Source organism: Schistocerca gregaria, chromosome 2, assembly GCF_023897955.1.
Source record: "Schistocerca gregaria isolate iqSchGreg1 chromosome 2, iqSchGreg1.2, whole genome shotgun sequence".
In the NCBI taxonomy this organism is placed as follows: Eukaryota; Metazoa; Arthropoda; class Insecta; order Orthoptera; family Acrididae; genus Schistocerca; species Schistocerca gregaria.
Window position 1 is genome coordinate 865235840 of NC_064921.1, and position 15105 is coordinate 865250944.

A 15105-nucleotide genomic window follows, 5' to 3' on the forward strand; every position below is an offset into this window, starting at 1 on the left:
GAAGCTTTTGTAGTAGTAGCAACTCAAAAGCAATACCCTTTTCCTGTTACAGGTGAATATAGTGGAATCACTTCTTCTACAGTGTGCTCAGAAGTTCTCATCATGAACTTCTAGGACTTGTAGAGGGGAATGATTAGATCATATTTTTAACTACAACGTATGTTCAGGAACATAGCATTTCTATGCTATAACCATTTGAAAATATGTTGATATGCGACAAGTTTTACAAGTAATTGATCAGGCATGACCCAGTTTTGTTTTACAGTTTCACTTATTAATAGCCAAAGAAATTACTCATGTACTCGCTGATGGGTTCTCTTTGATGTGATGCGTACGGCCTCTCCCAACTTGGGTGTGCGGTATCTCCTTGGAGCACCACATTCACACCTGCTTGACAGAGAAAGTACTCTTTCTCGAAGCCACTGTATAATTGTGGTGAAAAGGGTGAGTGATGGAATCGGCCGTTGTAAATAACAATCTTGATAAACGCAACAAGCCATTCAGAAGGATGAATGACACTCAAACCAGGTCAGAGAGATAGGAATGATGTCAAATGACATCAGATGATCTGATGTAACCCCCCCCCCCCCCCCATGACTACCCTGTTGCATACCTACCTAGCAAATATGCCTTTCAAATGGCTGTAGCATGGAAATGGTATGTTTCCTGACATGGGTTGCTAGTCACAAAATATTAAGTATTCACTCCCCTCTACAAGCCTAGAAGTGTTTTGCAAGAATTTCTATACAACCTATATGCATGGAATCCAAAAGTTTCTCTAATAATGAAGGGATTATCAAATCTCAAAGCAGGTGGTAATTACAAGTCTCCTGACACTAAGTTTAACTACTAAAAGTTTTAGTGCAATGACAGCAAAAGGCTCACTGTCTGCCATTCAAGTGGCACCCTGATGTCTACAATAACAACCCATTATGTTCAGCTGATCAAAATTATTGTTTACGGTCTGTTAGCAAAATAACCACACCCATTCACTATCTCCAAAATATCTGAACAGGTTTAGTAGGAACCATTTCTTGATTTAGACCTAGTGTAGCTCATGGTTCTGGATGGAGCACAAGATATACCTGTTGGTCTTGACTTACTTATCATAAATCTCCTGAAAGATATCCTTGAAGCGACCATCATATCTTTTTAAGATTGTATTCTTAGTAGAGAGATATAGCGGCCATTTCTTCTGTAATGCCACTTGAAAGCTTGAATGTGCAAAGGCTTTGATAGATTCGTCTGTATTGTACATTCCCATGGCAATACCTGGACCCTTGTAATCAAACAGTTCTATGGTCGTGGTTTCCCCATCATTACTCCTGTACACCATTTCAACCTAAAAGAGAAAAGAAAGAAAAGAAAGAAAAAAAAGTGTTGTCATTACATTCATCATGTCAGTCACTTGTACATTATAAAACCAGTTCAGAAACATGTCCTATTGAAGACGCATTCTACCTCCAAATTAAAAGAAATAAACACTGGAGTTGTGTTTCTGCAATATGGTGTAGACTAATCTGCCTTGGCCATTTTAGAGAAAACCAATTAAGGTGTTTTTTTTTTCGTAATACATTACAGAACTCAACTGTTAAGTGTGCTTTATTCACTGATCAATATTTTTCTCTATGATGATGTGAATAGTTCTTGTATCTTACATACCCGATTGTCTTTTGTGAAACTGGGTTATTCTTTATCACTATTAGGTTGTTAATTACAGACCCAGCCAGAGGCTGGAAACTGCCCGAGATGATGATAATGATGATGATGTTGGTGATGAATTACACAACAATTACAGCAAGTTTTAAAATACATCCAAAGAGATGAAATTATACAAACACGAAATTACTACACAATTTAAAAACAAATGCATATTACAGACACAAAATAGCAATCTGTAAGTTCAAGTTTAAAGACAGAACTCTTATGTGCCATGAGTCACTGAAAAGTCTGTAGAAACCACGGTGAATTTCTAAATGATGTATATCACTTCAGTAACATTTTTGAGGGCTCCTCTCTGTTGGTAAAGTTAGTATGCCGTACAATACAGTAAACCCACATACTTGTTGTCATGGGTAGTAGAAGTAGGTCTTTTTATGTGTGTCAAATCTTATGGGACTTAACTGCTAAGGGCATCAGTCGCTAAGCTTACACACTACTTAACCTAAATTGTCCTAAGGACAAAGACACACACACCCATGCCCGAGGAAGGACTCTAACCTCCACCGGGACCAGCCGCAAAGTCCATAACTGCAGCGCCTTAGACCGCTCGGCTAATCCCGCGCAGCAGGTCTTTTTATATTAAATCCAGTTAACAGGTTCCTCTGTGTAAAGGGTGTTTCCAGCAGTTATACAAATTCTTCAATAATAACCCATAAGGTAGATCCTAACACATCAAATGGCACACATATTTCACAGACTTAATCTTTCATCAAAACATGCAATCAATGCAGCAATTTTAAGTTTATCTTCAATATTTGAACTGCAGAGTAATTTGTGTTACTTAACACTGGTGTAGATACACACAAATCCAATATATACAATTATCGTTGTATGAAAAGACAAGACTCTTAGTGTAGGACTACTTCAAAGGGGGTGAGGATCATGAATTTGTATATGCAAGGAACACAATTGCTCGTGTGTGTGTGTGTGTGTGTGTGTGTGTGTGTGTGTGTGTGTGTGTGTGTGTGTGTCTCAATAATCCAACGGTACTTTGGACACATTTCATTCAAAGAATTAACAGAAGTTCTAGATAAAGTCTCAACTATGAAAGTCAACATAACTTTGTTTGTAGGCATAAACATAAGCACAAACATCATAAATAAAACTAATAGCACACTCAAATATCCTTCAGACTTTTAGCATGTCCATATTACATCGCAACAAGGTTTTCTATAATAATTGCATCAGTAATTGACCGTCTAGACACAAATATGAACAGGGAAAAGTGTTATGTAGCTGTAAAAGATTTTGGACTCTCAGATTGTTTCTGCCACATAACAGTAAAACTGGAAAAAAACCCTAAATGAAAGTCCACAGAAGACATTTACCAGAAATCAAAATACAAAATTTTTCAAGAGAACTGGCAAACCACATTCGGGATGAAGTACGTACAGAAACCAATGTAAATGCTAAATTCTCAACATCATTTAAACTGACCTTTGAAAAGAGCAATTTCATGAAGTACCCGCATCAGTATATATGTGTAAAAAAAAAAACACTGGGTTTTAAAGTCCCCCAAACTCTTAATTACCTCAGTCCCACAAAAAAGTCATAATAAGCCAAGATCTTAAATTTCTAACACAGGTGAAAGAAGATTTATAGGAAGGTCCTGATTGCTGCAAACAAAATAATTTAATGACAATATGCAGAGAATAAAAGCAAAGCCATCTGGGATAACAGGAAACAGGAAGAGACGAATGAAGCTATAATAACTTGCTGATAAGGGACGTGTATAAAGTAATGAATGAAGCACACTACCTAGCAAACAATCTGAAAGAATATTTTTTGAAGTACTGCAGAGAAATTACATCAAAATTTCCCAAAACCAAAGATAACACCCATCAGTAAGTAGGCACTACATACAATGGTGTTACTACCAGCCATAAAGCAAGAAGTCAATAGAGCTGTACACATTCTAAAACAAAAATTCAGTGGGCTTAGATGTAATACCACTGTGTGTGCTGAAACAATGCATGCATAGTATGCATGCTTTCTTAAGAAACATAATGAATAAGTCATTCACATCAGGGGAATTTTCAGAGTACTTTAAACAGACAAGAGCTGTATCTCAGTAAAAAAGGAAATACAGAAGACATAGAAAACTACTACCCCATTTCCCTGATGTAATTAACCTCAACAATAATAGAACCTATTGTGAAAGACAGATTAATAAATTACTTGAATAAATACAACTAGTGAACCACTGTTTGGTTTCTACAGTGAAAGAAGTACACAATCAAATCATGGAGGAATTCATAAAACTGATACCTGATGCTCTTGAAAAGATGAATGTGTCACAGGCATATATCTTTCTAGTGCTTTTGGTCCCTTTCAGTAACTGTAGAGGAAATAGTCTGGATGATTGATTGGTCTGGTCATGTAACATCAGCCAATATGACTATATTGAGCTCATACTGTGAACAATTGAAACCAAGGAGAAACTACAGTTGTTACAATTCGTGAGGGTACACAGCTCTACTGTGCAGTGAAGTGATGATGGCAACCACTTAGGTAAAATGTTCTGAAGATAAAATAGGCCTGGGTGGGAACCACTCTGGAGAATGTCATCATCAGGGAAAAAAAAGAACTCTAATTACGGGATCAGAGAGTGGAATAATAAATCCTTATTGGATAGGTAGGTTAGAAAATCTAAAAAAGGGAAAGAATATATTGGCATTAGATATAACTGGAATTAGTGAAGTTCAATGGCAGGTTAATTGAGTACTGGGCTATAAATACACAATGAAATAAGAGTAACACAGGGGTAGGTCTTATACTGAATAAGACAATAGGAATGCAGGTAAAGTAAACAGCATAGTGAACACATTATGATAACCAAGATAGACATAAAGCCAACATTCACCACAGCAGTATAAGTTTACATGCCATCTAGCTCCACAGATGGTGAATAGTTTTCAAGTATGTATGATAAGAGAAAAGAGATTATTCAGATAGTTAAGAGAGGAAAATTTAATTGCCATGGGCAACTGGAATTCGACAGTAGAAAAATGAACAGAAGGAAAAATACTAGGAGAATGTGGACTGGGGAAAGGATTGAAACAGGAACCCAACTGACAAAATTTTGCATGGAGTATACTTTAATCATCACCAACACCTTGATTAAGAAGAATAAAAGATGGCCTAATATGTGGAAGAGACTTGGAGGCACTGGAAGGTTTCAGACTGATTACAAAATGGCAAGACAAACATTTCAGAACCACATTTTAAACTGGGAGATGTGTCCAGGGGCTGATGTGGACAAAGGCCAAAATTTATTGCTTATAAGCTGTAGATTACAATAGAAGAAACTGCAAAGAGGTAGGAAATTAAAAAGACGTGGATAAGTTGAAAAAACCTGGGGTGGTTGAGATATCAACACTGTAAGAAAAGACAAATTGCTACTTACCATAATGAAGAAACATCAACTTGCAGACAGGCACAATCGAAAGGCATTCACATGTAGCTTTCAGCCACAGTCTTCGTCAGTAAAAGGCATGTGTGCATGCACACCCACACCCACACGCGCGCACACACACAAAAACAGCACAAGCACACCTTACCCACACATGACTGTCAACTCCAGCATCTCAGGCCGGAAAGTTGAGGTTGACAGTATTTGTGTGTGTGTGTGTGTGTGTGTGTGTGTGTGTGTGTGTGTGTGTGTGTGTGTGTGTGTGTGTGTGTGTGTGTGTGTGTGTCTCCTGCTGATGCTGACGAAAGCTGTGGCCAAAAACTACTTGTTAATGTCTTAATTGTGCCTGTATGCACCTTGATGTGTCTTTAGACGTAATAGTTTTCTCAATATGGTACCGCGTCATTATGCATAAAACTACTGCTGCTCGAGAAAAACCAATGTTTCGGCCTTGGTTGCAGCAGCCTCCTCCTTCTCGGAACCAGAAAAATGCAGCTGCAACCGTAAGCAAAATGTTGGTTTTTCTCCACCAGTAGTAGTTTTATACATTATGATGCAGTACCATACCCAGAAAACTTTTATGTCGACTGCCTCTGGCAGCGGAAACCTACGCAATTACATTGATGCGTCTTCTTTATGGCAAGTAGCAATCTGTCTTTTCCTACATTGTTGATATTACTACCTGGAGTTGCTGCTGTTTCAGGTTGTACACATTTTCATATTGAGCCTTACAAAGCAAATGACTGATATGGGGGAAAGGAATATAACAGAAGGAATGCGTAGCTGTGAGAGGTGAAATAGTGAAGGCAGCAGAGATCACATCAATAAAAATACAAGGATCACCACAAATCCTTTGATATTACAGGAGATGTTGAATTTCAATGATGAAAAGAGGAAACATAAAAATGCAACAAATGAAGCAGACAGAAGGGAATACAGACATACAAAAAAAAACGAGTGACAAAGTGCAAAATGGCTAAGCAGCAATCGCTAGAGGACAAATGCGAGTCTACCGAAGCAGACGAAAAATAGGGACTATGTCTTGGAAAACTGAAAAGGCCTTTGAAGAAAAGAGAAACAGCTGTATAAATATCAAGAACTCAGATGGGAAACCACTACCAAGCAAGGCAGGGAGAGCTGAAAGACAGAAGGTCAAAGGTATATGCAAAGTGGCTAAACAAGGGAAATGACCTTGAAGCCAATATTATAGAAAGGGAAGAAGAAGAAGAAGAAGAAGAAGAAGAAGAAGAAGAAGAAGAAGAAGAAGAAGGTGGTGGTGATTACGACGATGGTATGGGGAGATGTGATAATGAGAGAAGAATTTGACAGAGTAATGAAAGACCTAAACCAAACAAACCAAGGCCCCTGGAGTATAGGACGTTCTCTCAGAACTACGATCTTCTTGGGAGAGCCAGAAACATGGGAGGCAATATTGACCCTACAACTTCTCTTAGAAGATGGATTTAACAAAGGCAAACATACATTTATAGCATTTGTGGACTCAGAAGATTTTGGCAATGTTGCTTGCAAACACTCTTTGAAATTCTGATAGTAGCCGAGATAACATACAAGAAGCGAAAGTCAATCAACGGAAAATCCAGAATGGACTGTAAAAATACTAGTTGCTACTCACCATGTAGCGGAGATACTGAGTTGCAGATAGGCACAACAAAAAAGACTCTCACAATTAAAGCTTTCAGCCATTAAGGCCTTCATCAACAATGCACACACACACAACAACAACAACAAAACACAACAACAAAACACAACAACAAAACACACACACACACACACACACACCACCACCACCACCACCACCACCACCACCACCACCACCACAACAACACACACAACAACACACCACCACCACCACCACAACAACAACACACCACCACCACCACCACCACGACAACAACAACACACCACGACAACAACAACAACACACCACGACAACAACAACACACCACGACAACAACAACACACCACGACAACAACAACACACACCACGACAACAACAACACACACCACGACAACAACAACACACACCACGACAACAACAACACACACCACGACAACAACAACACACACCACGACAACAACAACACACCACGACAACAACACACACCACGACAACAACACACACCACGACAACAACACACACCACGACAACAACACACACCACGACAACAACACACACCACGACAACAACACACACCACGACAACACACACCACAACAACACACACCACAACAACACACACCACAACACAAACAACTTGCACAGAAGGAGCAAACGGTCATATACAACTCACACGAAAATCAAAGCAGTTATAAGGTTTGAAGGGCATGAAATGCAATGAGTGGTTCAGAAGGGAGTGAGACAGTGTTCTAAGCCTATCCCCAATGTTATTCAATCAGTACAATGAGCGGTAGTAAGGGAAACCAAAGAAAAATTTGGAGAAAGAGTTCTAGTTCAGGGAGAAAAAATAAAACTTTGAGGTTTACTGACAACATTGTAATTCTATGAAAGACACCAAAGGACTTGGAAGAGCAACTGAACATAATGAACAGTGTCTTGAAAGGGAGATGCAAGATTAACAAGAACAAAAGCCCAACAAGGGTAATGGAATGTAGTCTAAGTCAAGCAATGTTGAGGAAATTATACAGATCAGGAAGTGAGACACTGATATCAGTAGATGAGTTATGCTATTTGGGCAGCAAAATAAATGATGACAGCCAAACTAGAGAAGATATAAAATATAGCCTGGCAATTCCAAGGAAAGCATTTCTGAAAAAGAGAAGTTTGTTAACATCAAACATAGATTTATTAGGAAGTCTTTTCTGAATATATTAATCTAGAATGTAACCTTGTATGGAAATGAAACATGGACTACAAGCAATTCAGAAGAGAAGAGAGTAGAGGCTTTTGAAATGTATGCCACAGAAGAATGCTGAAGCTTATATGGATAAATCATGTACCTAATGAGAAGGTGCAGAAACAAATTTTGCAGAAATAAAATTTAGGGAACAAGTTGACTGAAAGTGGAAGAAGGGATCAGTTGATAGAATACATTCAGAGGAATCATCAATTTAGTACTGTTGGGAAGCGTTTGTGTGGGAGGCAGGGTAGGATTGTATAGAGAGACCGAGACACTAATATAGTGAACAGGTTCAAATGTATGTATGTCACAGTAGTTATTTTGGGGAGAAGAGGCTCACAGAGGGCAGAATAGCATCAAGACCTGTATCAAACCAGTCTTTGAACTGAGGACAATAACAACAACAACAACAACATGACTTGATACTGCTGACTATGAGATTCTACTAAATAAGCTATAAGTATTAGGATTAAAAGGCATAGTTGATCACAGGTTCTAATCGTACCTAGGTGATGGGGTACAAAAAATACACACACACACACACACCTGAAATAAGTCAAAAATAATTTCAGTGAAACATTTATCAGAACCAAAACACATTAATAATGGAGTTCTTGAGGGTAGCATGTTAAGACCAATACTGATCCTGATAGACATCAACTATTTTTACAATGTACGGGGTGTATCAAAAAGAATCATTTGATTTGGCACATCTATATTTCTGAAACTAATAAACGTATACAATGGATTTTGTTTCTTAATGAACAGGAAACTCAAAAAGTATATATAATAGAAGGAAACATTCCACATTTGAAAAATCTGTCTAAAAACAAAGGTGATGTGACTTACCCAATGAAAGTGCTGTCAGGTCGATAGACACACAAACAAACACAAACATACACACAAAATTCAAGCTTTCACAACCAACAGTTGGTCATGAAAGAGGGAAGGAGAGGGAAAGACTAAAGGATGTGGGTTTTAAGGGAGAGGATAAGGAGTCATTCCAATCCCGGGAGCGGAAAGACTTACCTTAGGGGGGGAAAAAGGACGGGTATACGCGCGCGTGCACACACACACACACACACACACACACACACACACACACACACACACACACACACACACACACACACCAACACAACACCAACACACACACACACACACAACACAACACAACACAACACAACACAACACAACACAACACACACACACACAACAAAAACACACAACAAAAACACACAACAAAAACACACAACAAAAAACACACAACAAAAAACACACAACAAAAAACACACAACAAAAAACACACAACAAAAAACACACAACAAAAAACACACAACAAAAAACACACAACAAAAAACACACAACAAAAAACACACAACAAAAAACACACAACAAAAAACACACAACAAAAAACACACAAAAAACACACAACAAAAACACACAACCACACACAAAAAACACACAACCACACACAAAAAACACACAACCACACACAAAAAACACACAACCACACACAAAAAACACACAACCACACACAAAAAACACACAACCACACACAAAAAACACACAACCACACACAAAAAACACACAACCACACACAAAAAACACACAACCACACACAAAAAACACACAACCACACACAAAAAACACACAACCACACACAAAAAACACACAACCACACACAAAAAACACACAACCACACACAAAAAACACACAACCACACACAAAAAACACACAACCACACACAAAAAACACACAACCACACACAAAAAACACACAAACACATTTGTAAAGGCAAAGAGTTTGGGCAGAGATGTCAGTCGAGGCGGAAATACAGAGGCAAAGATGTTGTAAGACAGGTGAGGTGTGAGCGGCGGAAACTTGAAAGTAGCGGAGGTTGAGGCCTATCGGATAACAAGAAGAGATGATATACTCTAGTGCAAGTTCCCATCTTCGGAGTTCTGACAGGTTGGTGTTAGTGGGAAGTATCCAGATAACCCGGACAGTGTAACACTGTGCCAAGATGTGCTGCCTGTGCGCCAAGGCATGTTTACCCACCAGGTGATCCTCATTACCAACAAACACTGTCTGCCTGTGTCCATTCATGGGAATGAACAGTTTGTTGCTGGTCATTCCCACATAGAAAGCTTCACAGTGTAGGCAGGTCAGTTGGTAAATCACATGGGTGCTTTCACACGTGGCTCTGTCTTTGATCGTGTACACCTTCCGGGTTACAGGACTGGAGTAGGTGGTGGTGGTGGTGGTGGTGGTGGTGGGAGGAGGGTGCATGAGGCAGGTTTCACACTGGGAGCAGTTACAAGGGTAGGAGCCAGAGAGTATGGAAGGTGGTATGGAGATTTCATAGGGATGAACAAGGAGGTTACAAAGGTTAGGTGGACGGCAGAAAGACACTCTTGGTGGAGTGGGGAGGATTTCATGAAGGATGAATCACATTTCAGGACAGGATTTGAGGAAGTCTTATCCCTGCTGGAGAGCCACATTCAGAGTCCGATCCATTCCCGGAAAGTATCCTGTCACAAGTGGGGCACTTTAGTGGTTCTTCTGTGGGAGGTTCTGAGATTGAGGGGATGCGGAAGTGGCTCTGGTTATTTGCTTCTGAACCAGGTTGGGAGGGTAGTTGTGGGATGCGAAAGCTGTTTTCAGGTTGTTAGTGTAATGGTTCAGGGATTCAGGACTGGAGCAGATTCGTTTGCCACGAAGGCCTAGGCTGTAGGGAAGGGACCGTTTGATATGGAATGGGTGGCAGCTGTCATAATGGAGGTACTGTTGCTTGTTGCTGGGTTTGATGTGGACAGACTTGTGAAGCTGGCCGTTGGACAGATGGAGATCAATGTCAAGGAAAGTGGCATGGGATTTGGAGTAGGACCAGGTGAATCTGATGGAACCAAAGGAGTCGAGGTTGGAGAGGAAATTCTGGAGTTGTTCTTCACTGTGAGTCCAGATTATGAAGATGTCATCAATAAATCTGTACCAAACTTTGGGTTGGCAGGCCTGGGTAACCAAGAAGGCTTCCTCTAAGCGACCCATGAATAGGTTGGCATACAAGGGGGCCATCCTGCTACCCATGGCTGTTCCCTTTAATTGTTGGTATGTCTGGCCTTCAAAAGTGAAAAAGGTGGGGGTCAGGATGAAGCTGGCTAAGGTAATGAGGAAAGAGGTTTTAGGTAGGGTGGCAGGTGATCGGCGTGAAATGAAGTGCTCCATCGCAGCGAGACTTTCCGTGACTGGATCAGACTCTGAATGTGGCTCTCCAGCAGGGATACTATTTCCTCAAATCCTGCCCTGAAATGAGATCCATCCTTCATGAAATCCTCCCCACTCCACCAAGAGTGTCTTTCCGCCGTCTACCTAACCTTCATAACCTCCTAGTTCATCCCTATAAAATCCCCAAACCACCTTCCCTACCCTCTGGCTCCTACCCTTGTAACTACCCACGGTGTAAAACTTGCCCCATGCACCCTCCCATCACCACCTACACCAGTCCTGTAACCCGGAAGGTGTACACGATCAAAGACAGAGCCACGTGTGAAAGCACCCATGTGATTTACCAACTGACCTGCCTACACTGTGAAGCTTTCTATGTGGGAATGACCAGCAACAAACTGTCCATTCCCATGAATGGACACAGGCAGACAGTGTTTGTTGGTAATGAGGATCACCCTGTGGGTAAACATGCCTTGGTGCACGGCCAGCACATCTTGGCACAGTGTTACACTGTCCAGGTTATCTGGATACTTCCCACTAAATGTAACCGTAGGCTTCCGCGGCCGTTGTCAATGTCAATAAAATTCTTCTGGGTTAGAGACTGCATTGTCATTTATAAAATTCCAACGTTAGCAACACACCCTGAGGAAGGCGTCTTGCAACAGACGCCAAAACGTTGGAATTTTATAAATGACAATGCGGTCTCTAACCCAGAAGAATTTTATTAACACTTCCCACTAACACCAACCTGTCAGAACTCCGAAGATGGGAACTTGCACTTGTATATCCTCTCTTCTCGTTATCGCCAGGCCTCAACCTCTGCTAATTTCAAGTTACCGCCGCTCATACCTCACCTGTCTTTCAACAACATCTTTGCCTCTGTACTTCTGCCTCGACTGACATCTCTGCCCAAACTCTTTGCCTTTACAAATGTCTGCTGGTGTGTGTGTGTGTGTGTGTGTGTGTGTGTGTGTGTGTGTGTGTGTGTGTGTGTGTTGTGTGTGTGTGTGTGTGTGTGTGTGTGTGTGTGTGTGTGTGTGTGTGTACCTGTCCTTTTCCCCCCTAAGGTAAGTCTTTCCACTCCCGGGATTGGAATGACTCCTTACCCTCTCCCTTAAAATCCGCATCCTTTCGTCTTTCCCTCTCATTCCCTCTTTCCTGATGAAGCAACCGTGGGTTGCAAAAGCTTGAAATTTGTGTGGTTGTGTGTTTGTTATTGTCTCTACCAACATACCAACACTTTCGTTTGGTAAGTTACAGCATCTTTGTTTTTAGATATATTTTTCCCACGTGGAATGTTTCCCTGTTCAATACAGCTCCCTTGAGATGCATGGCATATGCCAATATAGTCTTCTGCCACTGCTACTAATTCCCATGTCCAGCTCTTATCTTGTACATCTGAAACTGATTTCCTGCAGTATCAGAAGTCTAGGCCTAACCAAGAAGTGACATAAGGCATGTCATTTCAAGCATCTTAAAAGATGAAATTATCCCCTGGCAGACACATAAACTGATGGGTGATTGTGTGTTGTTAGACTGTTGTGAAGTTAATTACTTGATTGCAGGTTTGAAAATACCTGAAAATGAGTGACAAATTTACTGAAGGAAGGAAGGAAGATCAGTCTTTAACGGCCTGTCAGCAGCTATGTCATTAGAGACAAAGCGAAAGCTCGGATTTGGAAAGGATGGAATCAGCTATGCCCTTTTCAAAGGAACCATCCTGGCATTTGCCGTAAGTGATTTAGGGAAATCATGGAAAACCATAATCATAATGATCGGATGGAGATTTGAACCGACATGTTCCTGAAGGCAAGTCCAGTATGCTAAGCACTGCGCAGCCTCATTCTTTGGCAAATTTATTACTTCCTTTAAGAAAACAAAAAAATATGCTCTGTCTGATGTACCAACATGTCATCACATAAATCAGAATATTACTGTGTTTATATTCAATTTTCAGTTAAAACAGTTTGAATTTGGCCCTGTGGTTTAATTCGTTGAGTCTGAACATTGCTTTTATGTTGTTCATGCATCGGCCATGTGGGGTAGATTACAGTGACTGTTATTGAAAACTTGTGTTGTCATTAGGCTGCATAATTTGCTAAATTAATTTGTTTCCAAACAGTTCAGCAGTTTTATAATATTTATTCATCAGCTTTCCCCTTTGATTCATGTTAAATGTGACAGGTTTTAGAAGCATACTGACAGTTTGATTATTTGGAACTTGTTTATGAAATGTTATAAACAAGTTCTTACAGATATGTTACGGGAAGCAGTTTCCAAAATAATCATTGTCACTTGTTGTGAAGGTATGTCTGTAATACCAAGATTACAGAAAGCAACTTACTGTTCCTGGTTTGGACACAACGAAGTCTTTTGCTTTGTACTGGTCACCATGAGCATGTCTGCCAATCACAATGGCATTTTTCCAACCTGGAACTATCCGTGGAATTGTCTTGCAAATTATTGGTTCACGGAAAACTGTTCCACCCAGAATGTTACGGATTGTTCCATTTGGACTGAGCCACATTTTCTTCAAATTGAATTCTGAAACAAAAATTATTATTATTCTGAGGTTCATCACATGTTAATATGGAAAAGTAAGAGTGAGCACTCAGCTTGCTATCTGCTTATAAACAGTGCACTAGAAGCCACTGTCATTAAGTGATGAAACCTTTACAACAAATAATTACTTCCTTATGCCAACTGGAGAAACTGAGACAGGGTGAACTGCAAAATTTCAAAAGTGGGGTCTAGCTGCTGTAGTAGGTTTTCTTATTCTCAATTTAAGCTGTATGTTTAGTTTTCACCCATTATTTGAGGACCCCTGACACCCACACAGGTTTATGATCAGACTTCAGTGAGGCAGTACACTGAATAGTGAGATGGACACTCAAGTTATGCACTTAGTTACTAACAGAAAAAATTATAAGATAATGGAAGCATGTGAGACAGACACTGCAACAGATAATAATCACGTACGTAACTGCAAGGAACTTTCTTTGAACCTCATGTAATGGCATCCATGAGTTTAACATGGTCGTTCCACATCTGGCTCTCTAAACGAATACATGGTAGTAGTTTTGTGATGTTCTTTAAACTGAGTAATAATAACTGATATTAGAACAGTAAGTGGAAAACAACTAAACAGCTTTTTTGAGACAGCAAATTCCGTTAATTAGAATATTAGTTGTATGTGGACATGGTTCCACAGCTGAAACTAGTTTCAGAATAATTCTCCTACAGTGTAATACAGTGTTATCTTCATGAAGGCGAATGGCAACAGTTACCAAACTTTAAGAACTGTGTGAGTAATTCTTTATTCTTCAGCCATTTTGGTAACAGCAAGAAAAAGCAGTAAGTCAGACAAGTAACTCATCTCTCCTTTAGATGAATTTAAAGTCAACAAAACTACAATTTGTTTACTTAACCATGAATAATACACCATGAATCTAAACAGCATGTAAGTGACCTCACAATAACTCACAACTGAGTACGAAATAAACAGCTTGAGGACTGATCTCAGTTAAATGGGATCAGTACTCATACTATTTCTTTCATACTTCGTTGTGAGTTAGTGTGAGCCCTTTTTTATGCTGTTTAGGATCACAGTGTATTACATATAGTTAATATTAACATCTCATAACTTTTGAGGACTTTAAATTCATTTAAAGGGAAAAAAAATTGCTTATCCACCTGATGTACTGCTTTGTGACAATGGTCCCCGAGACCCAAACCAGTAAAGAATAAAGAATAATTCATACAGCTGATCAGTAACATGAAGTTTTTCAAGTTCCTGACAGGGGTAGCTGGCCACATCACTGAAATATTTGTTATCAAACTATTTAAAGGCTTTACAACAAGATGG

At 39.8% G+C, this 15105-nt stretch overlaps 1 protein-coding gene across 2 annotated transcripts in view; it reads right to left on the reverse strand.

Annotated features, from left to right (window-relative positions):
- Positions 1-15105, reverse strand: part of LOC126335242 (isocitrate dehydrogenase [NADP], mitochondrial-like) — a 114793-nt gene that overhangs the window by 20254 nt on the left and 79434 nt on the right. For both annotated transcript variants that reach the window (XM_049998280.1, XM_049998281.1), the window contains exons 4-5: positions 13585-13784; positions 1104-1342 (exon numbers count right to left, since the gene is read on the reverse strand). In XM_049998280.1, coding sequence (XP_049854237.1) covers positions 1104-1342; positions 13585-13784 — 439 coding nt within the window. The remainder of the gene's footprint in view (positions 1-1103; positions 1343-13584; positions 13785-15105) is intronic.